This window comes from Saccostrea echinata, unplaced genomic scaffold (genome assembly GCF_033153115.1).
Source record: "Saccostrea echinata isolate AGI-Se365-2 ecotype Australia unplaced genomic scaffold, CSIRO_AGI_Sech_v1 ptg000033l, whole genome shotgun sequence".
Taxonomy (NCBI): domain Eukaryota; kingdom Metazoa; phylum Mollusca; class Bivalvia; order Ostreida; family Ostreidae; genus Saccostrea; species Saccostrea echinata.
Window position 1 is genome coordinate 37,176,368 of NW_026889782.1, and position 7,930 is coordinate 37,184,297.

General features: G+C 33.3%; 2 protein-coding genes across 2 annotated transcripts; both read left to right on the top strand.

Moving 5' to 3' along the window:
• Positions 1–3,328: 3,328 nt before the first annotated feature.
• Positions 3,329–4,309, top strand: LOC133198516 (putative ankyrin repeat protein RF_0381). Its single transcript, XM_061334598.1, has one exon. The coding sequence runs from the start codon at positions 3,329–3,331 to the stop codon at positions 4,307–4,309; it is 981 nt and encodes a 326-aa protein (XP_061190582.1).
• A 217-nt stretch (positions 4,310–4,526) lies between these two features.
• LOC133198517 (putative ankyrin repeat protein RF_0381) lies at positions 4,527–6,461 on the top strand. The gene has a single exon (XM_061334599.1). It carries the CDS (start codon positions 5,124–5,126, stop codon positions 6,459–6,461), a length of 1,338 nt encoding a protein of 445 aa, XP_061190583.1. The 5' UTR covers positions 4,527–5,123.
• Positions 6,462–7,930: the final 1,469 nt, after the last annotated feature.

Below are 7,930 nucleotides of genomic sequence, written 5' to 3' on the forward strand. Positions count from 1 at the left end.
ATATAGGGTAAATTCTTATCTCGCATAAATCAGATGTCATGAAAATTTGACCAATTATGACTTTGTTGTTCTTGAGAAGAAAATCTTTATAAATACATCCTTTACATAACTTTAATCCCCTCTTGTATTCGGTCTCTTCTTCTTTTCTTAATGTCTAATTCTAATCTACATACCTGAGTATGCTTCTAAATTGATATGACTAATTATGGCTTTGCTGTTCTTGAGAAGAATTTTCAAGATCTTTTCAATGTATTACTATGTAAAACTGTGATCGCCCAGTGTTGCCTAAACATATCCCAAGAGATTAAGAATTCATCAAACTTGATTCCACCCTTATTGAGAATGCTTCTATATTAATATTTCAAATCATGGCTTTGCTGTTCTTGAGAAAAAGAGATTATTTTTTTTTGCCATGAATTCCAATGATATATTGCGGTCGCCCATTGTGGCCTCACCCCAACCCTGGGGTGGGTGTCATGATTTGAATAAACTAGAATTTAAAGCATGTAATGATGGTTGCACATAATTTCCATTATTTCTCACCAAGTATTTATTTAGAAGAAGATTTTTAGAAGATGCCATTAAATAGTAATTATTTATTATCTCCCCTTGAAAGGGGACATGGTACTTCCTGTGAACAAACTTAAATTGTTTTTAATTTCCTTCAACCAAGACTTCTTCGTGGCAAATTCGGTTGGATTTGTTGCAGTCGTTCTTGAGAAGAATTCAAAGATGTGAAAAATTTACAAACGACTAACAAGAGACGACACACGACAGACGCACTCCGAACACTCTTCGATCAAAAAGTTTACATGAGCCTTCTGCTAAGGTGAGCTAAAAACCTTTTTTTTTAAATTAGAGAAGTATCCCAGTGACCTTTTGCTTCATTGGAATATTTTTTAAACCTAATCTTCGTGCCTTTTTCTTGTTTGATCAACTAAAACCCTGAAAGAAAAACATGCAATATAACTCTTTTTTCAGCTTACTATGGTACCAATCATCAAAGCAGTTGTATTCAAACTTTCCTAATTTTTGACTGGATGGGGTTTAACATTTAACATATTTTCCACACTGAGCTATTTTTTAAAGGAGAGAAACTAAGGTTCTTATTACACGTCTTGTGCTCATTGGAGCACGGCTGTGTATTGTGCTCACCAGTCTAATTGATAGGTGAACAAAACCAACTGCATTCATATAACTCATATCTTACAAATAACAATTTCTGTTTCGCAGACAGAGGTTATCATGCTCCAGATTTGTATTGTTTCAATGGACTATTGAGACTGATAACTATTCTTTATCTTTAGATTTCGTTCTATATGTATTAGGTAAAGGTGAAAAATTACCGAAGCATATTAATGTATAATTCCTGAAACCTTCTTAATACGCTGAGTAATGAATAATTTATGATTGATAATGAAATGAATTGATTAATAAGATACGAATATAAACTTATAAAAAAAAGCAAACGAAAAGGAACTATATCTGCAATTTCAACGTAGCCTCTATTATGTAAATCAACATGTCAAACTTACATTATGCTCCCATTGTGTAAAACTGAAAGAATTCCTATGGTGCTAAAATTGAAGGTTCATTCTTTCTTCTGCAAAAGTCATATACAAAGAGGTGACTGCATTTAGAGATATTTTCCAGAAGACGTAAACTGTTAACAGCATTTGTTGTAAACATATTACTGGTATATTAGGGGAATTTGGCTTTGCAATTTATTCCAGTATCAGTAATTCTTAGCTCACTATTTGTATATTTCAAATCATTTTTCAAGAAATCTTTTTGTGCATTAACACTGTTTTAACAACTATTTTTTTATATAAACTTATCTAATTTTGAAAATAAATTATGTTGCCGTTGTAACATTGTGGAAGCAATATTTTAGGGGTTTAATATGTCACTATATTTTCCATTGTGATAAAACTTTCTTTTTAGAAAAAAAAAGAATCAGCTATTTAACTTGTTCAACATCTCTTGTTCAGTAGAGCATCACTTTATATTGTGTACCCCGGTGTAATTTAAAGATACAGAAAGGTGTCCAAATTCACAAAGATCATTTTTCTGAGACGCAGAAAAATTAAATGAAAATGTTTTTTTTTTCTTTGAAAAAGACGTAAACTTTAGAACAGCCCAGTTTGATAATCAGAGTGTACGGAAAAAAATCGCTGGACAAATCATCTATTAAAAAGACAAGGTAAATGTAAGTAAAGTAATCTTATTCTTGCATATTTTAACAAAATTATTATAATGACGACAGCAAATAAGAGCTTGATATATTCTTGCACACTACGAATTGTAACAGACACATTTTTGCAATGTTCCTAACTGAGGGTTGTGAATCATAATAACCCAAAAGGATACTCTTTTAAGATATGTTTAATTGTTTGTTGATGATTGAGATTTTGAATATAAAATAGAAGAAAATAAAACAGAGACACAAAGTGCTCAATAGGCAGTCAAAAACAGAACTGTAAAAACCGCTGCTTTAGTGTATCTTCTCCTGAGAGGAGGAACAGTAGACTTCGATTTGATTGATAACCCTCACATGGATTTTCAGATGAAACGCACCTCTTTGGAGTTTGTAGGTCTACAAAACTCATACATGTATATTAACGATTTCCAGGACAATATTAATTGTTTTGAGGGGTTTTTAATTATTCGTGACACAATAGATAACACCTACAAATTTTCTCATAGCTCAGTACAGGAATCTCTTTTCAGTGTCTTGTTTAATTTTGATCCTGAAAAAATGATCTAAATGTGTCATCCGTCGTTACTTCTGACTCTGACTACATTTAAAAAACCAAACAGCACACAAGTTTTGATAGGACAAAGACTATTTAAAATTGTTGTCCGTCGCATTGCACATGTCATTACAGAAAGGTCTGTGATTGGGTATTCTTCCATATCATCACTGGAATTATGGAATGATTCAAACTTCCATGAGCACGTACTACAAACAGAACAATGCACTTCCATATTTCAAACATGTCATGATGTCAAGGGAGATCCAATGATTGTGCATTTTTCGAAGGCGGGGAATAAGCGATGGGTTGAATATTTACTACCAAATTCAGAAAAAAGAGCAAAATACAGGTCACTTAACGCCGCTTGCTCAAAAAATCAACCCGATATTGCTTATCTCATTTTGTCATCAAATGTGGAATGTGATCTTCAAACATGTTTTTATGCTGTGCAAAGTGGCAATATAGACTTATTGCTCCGAGTTTGTGAGTTTGTTGATCTTCATCAAATTTCATCTTCCCTACCTCCTGTTTGGAGTTGTATAAGACATAGCTTACTTCAGGAAATCTGTTCTATGCAACAAACACAATTAATTGAACAAGTTCTGGCAAAATATCCATTCCTTATAGATATAGGAGACGACCAAGGGGGCAATGCATTACAGTCCGCAGCAGGTTCTGGGGACAAACGTGCATTTAATCTTCTGTTAAAGTTTGGCTTTGATCCATATAAAAAAGATCGAGACAATGGTCACACTGTTCTTACCTGTGCTTGTCAGAATGGAAGGACAGACATGGTGAAATACCTTATTGAGACATACCCTGCATTACTCCAGGAAAACACAGATATTCGTGGAAAAAGTCTTTTGTATTGGGCAGCTTTCAGTGGGAAAACAGATATGTTTAAATATATGCTAAGCGTCTTTCAGAATGAAAATATATTACGTATATCAAGGTACAATAAACCCAAGGTAGATAAAAAAAATAATTCAGGTCAATCTATCTTGCACATTGCATGTAAAAAAGGTCATTATGATATGAGTGAATATCTGTTGAGTAGATATCCTCAGTTACTGGATGTTCGTGACAATAATGGGGAAAATGTGCTCCATCATGCAGCTCAAGTAGGCAACGTAGATCTTTTCAAGTATCTATCAAGTAAAGGATTAAATGTCAATGATACAACAAATACTGGACAGACTGTGTTACACATATGTTGTGCTATGGGTAAAGAGGAAATGTGTAGATATCTGGTTAATATGTATCCATGTTTAAAATCTGTTAGAGATAATAACGGATTGACAGTGTTACATTCAGCTTGTATAGGAGGAAGTTTGGAAATTGTTTCGTTTCTTATAGAAAAAGGATTGAATGTCAATGCCTTGTCTAATGATGGTAAAAGTATTTTGCATAGAGCCTGCCTCAGTGGGAAATTTGAAATTTGTGAGTACTTAGTTGAGAATCATTCCCATCTATTAGATGTCAGGGACAGATATAGTAACTCAGTGTTGCATGATGCAGCCTGGGGAGGCAATGTTCAAACATTAAATTATTGATTGAAAAAAAGATGGACATCAAAACCCTACAGAAACATGGTGAAACAGTTTTACATAAATGCTGTCGTTCGGGTAAAATAGAGATGTGTGACTTTTTGGTCAATCATTTTCCAGAGTTATTGGAGATAAGGGACATTTATGGATGCACGGCGCTACATTCAGCTTGCAGGGGATGGAGTTTAGGAATTATTTGTTTTCTAATAAAAAAAGGATTGGACTTGAATGTTCTGACAAATGATGGTAGAAGTCTTTTGCATGTAGCTTGTCTTTGTGGGAAGTTTGAAATTTGTGAGTACTTAGTTGAGAATCATCCCCATCTATTAGATGTCAGGGACAAATCTAGTTACTCAGTGTTGCATTATGCAGCCTGGGTAGGTAATGTCCAAATAGTAAAACTATTGATTGAGAAAAAGATTGATATCAAGACCCTATCGGATGATGGTGAAACAGTTTTACATCTATGCTGTCGTTCTGGTAAAATGGAGATGTGTGAGTATTTGGTCAATCAATTTTCAGAGTTATTGGAGATAAAGGACAATAACGGATCTACAGTGTTACATTCAGCTTGTAAAGGGGAAAGTGTAGAAATTGTTTCTTTTCTAATAAAAAAAGATTGGACATCAATGCGTTGTCAAATGATGGCAGAAGTATTCTGCATGTGGCTTGTCTTAGTGGGAAGTTTAAAATTTGTGAGTACTTAGTTGAGAACTATCTCCATCTATTTAATGTCAGGGACACATATAGTAACTCAGTGCTGCATGATGCAGCCTGGGAAGGTAATGTTCAAACAATAAAACTATTGATTGAGAAAAAGATGGACATCAATACACTACATGAAGATGGTAAAACAATTTTACATCAATGCTGCCACTCTGGTAAAATGGAGATGTGTGAGTATTTGGTCAATCATTTTTCAGAGTTATTGGAGATAAGAGACAATAACGGATGTACAGTGTTACATTCAGCTTGCGAAGGAGGAAGTGTGGATATTGTTTCGTTTCTTATAGAAAAAGGATTGGATTTAAATGTCTTGTCTAATGATGGGAAAAGTATTTTGCATAGAGCCTGCCTCAGTGGGAAATTTGAAATTTGTGAGTACTTAGTTGAGAATCATCCCCATCTATTAGATGTCAGGGACAAATCTAGTAACTCAGTGCTGCATGATGCAGCCTGGGGAGGTAATGTTCAAACAATAAAACTATTGATTGAGAAAAAGATGGACATCAATACTCTGCAGAAAAATGGTGAAACGATTTTACATCAATGCTGTTGCTCTGGTAAAATGGAGATGTGTGAGTATTTGTTTAATCGTTTTTCAGATCTATTGGAGATAAGGGACATTAAAGGATGGACAGTGTTACATTCAGCTTCCAAAGGAGGAAGTGTAGAAATTGTTTCTTTTTTAATAGAAATAGAATTGGACTTCAATGCCGTGTCAAATAATAGTAAAAGTATTCTGCATATAGCTTGTCTCAATGGGAAGTTTGAAATTTGTGAGTACTTAGTTGAGAATCATCCCCATTTATTAAATGTAAGGGATAGATCTAGTAACTCGGTGTTGCATGATGCAGCCTGGGGAGGTAATGTTCAAATAGTAAAACTATTGATTGAGAAAAAGATGGACATCAATACCCTACAGAAAAATGGTGAAACAATTTTACATCAATGCTGTCGTTCTGGTAAAATGGAGATGTGTGAGTATTTGGTCAATCATTTTTCAGATTTATTGGAAATAAGGGACAATAACGGATGGACAGTGTTACATTCAGCTTGCATTGGAGGAAGTGTGGATATTGTTTCGTTTCTTATAGAAAAAGGATTGGATTTAAATGCCTTGTCTAATGATGGGAAAAGTATTCTGCATATAGCTTGTTTTAGTGGTAGGTTTGAAATTTGTGCGTACTTAGTTGAGATTTGTCCCCATTTATTAGATGTAGGGGACACATGTAGTAACTCAGTGTTGCATGATGCGGCCTGTGGAGGTAATGTTCAAATAGTAAAACTATTGATTGAAAAAAAGATGGATATCTATACCCTAAAAGACGATTGTGTAACAATTTTACATCAATGCTGTCGTTCTGGAAAAATGGAGATGTGTGAGTATTTGGTCAATCATTTTTTTTTTCGATTGAATGGAGATCAGGTACAATAATGGATGGACAATGTAACATTTATCTTGCAAGAGGGAAGTGTAAAAATTGTTTATTTTCTAATTAACAAGGTGTTGGACTTTAATGCCGTGTCAAATTATAGTAAAAATATTCCGCATATTGCTTGTCTGAATGGTATAATAGTACATGATGAGGTTTTTATTAATTTTTAGATGTCAAAGATAATCATGGTAAATCAGTAATAGATATTCCCTCTAAGCATGGAAACATGATTCATTTGTTGACAGAACGCTTGTAATTATGAACCTTCATCAATTACTAATCTCTATGAAAGAAATATTGAGACATTCTTAAAAAACTCGTTTTTAAAAAAATTAAATAGATTAAATGGTGAACAATGATTTCAATCGCATTGTGTGGTGATCATTTTCTCTCCCTATAAATTATTAAAAAGGGGGAAATAAATCATATTTTGAATGAAATGAGATGAAGATAGCAAACAGTGATAAACCTCATAAATCTAAATATACAAAACAAATCTAGAACAGGGTGAGAACATGGACCCCTTAAGTCACCAGAGGTTGGATCAGATGTCTAGCTAAAGGTAAAGGTAACATTAAAGAGTCTTGACAATTTATTTTATGTAGTTTTATTTTTAGATTGATCATTGTTCATTATCTTCAGCTTTTTCATTCGATTCCGTTCTTTTAAATACAAAGATTGGGCTGGAGTGTTTAAGAGGCAGTCCACAAAAAAAACAGGCAATGGGTGGCACATCGCATGTCATGGATTTTTATTATTTTTTGCATGTAGACTTATTAAAGCAAATGTTTACACATGGCAACATCAAAATTTTTTTTAGTGATCCTCTAGTCCTATTTTTGGTAAGTGCTTAATTTTAAGTGCAAAAAGGTCAACAAGTTGGTTAAAAATTTACTACGTTTTTGTTTTGTTTTATTTGAAACAGATACTCAAAAACTGGATATGTCAATAAATATTATTTATAGTATAAACCCTTATCTTTTATAATATCAATGAATAAGACACCAATTTATATATCTTTAGAAAAAAATATGTGGTCTAAACTTGAGTTGAGCAAATTACTTAATGAATTCACTATCCAATTTTCATTACGTTCTAAAATCCAATACATTTAAATGTCAAAACTTTCTCCTCATGTTATTATAAATACAAAGTACAAATTGTTGAATCAATTTAAAAAATTGGTGGGAACAGGTATATTGAGAGAAATAAGAGGCGTCAAATTATCTACTTTTTATAAATTTATCCAAATTAAACCGATCCCGACCGGAATTATATAAAGAAGAAAGCTACTACTGTAAATTCCTTATTTTACGTGAGTACTTAATATCGCGAAAGGGCTCTTAAACTCTAAATCGCGAGAACAATAATTCGCGAATGGACGGTTTATAATGAAATTTACAATTAATTTCAACGCCATAGAAATAAAAGCGAGTAATTTTATTTCGCGAGTGGTGTTCCTCGCGTA

Coding starts and splice junctions, on each gene's coding strand:
- LOC133198516 (XM_061334598.1), top strand. CDS start 3,329: ATGCAACAAACACAATTAATTGAACAAGTTCTGGCAAAATATCCATTC.
- LOC133198517 (XM_061334599.1), top strand. CDS start 5,124: ATGGACATCAATACACTACATGAAGATGGTAAAACAATTTTACATCAA.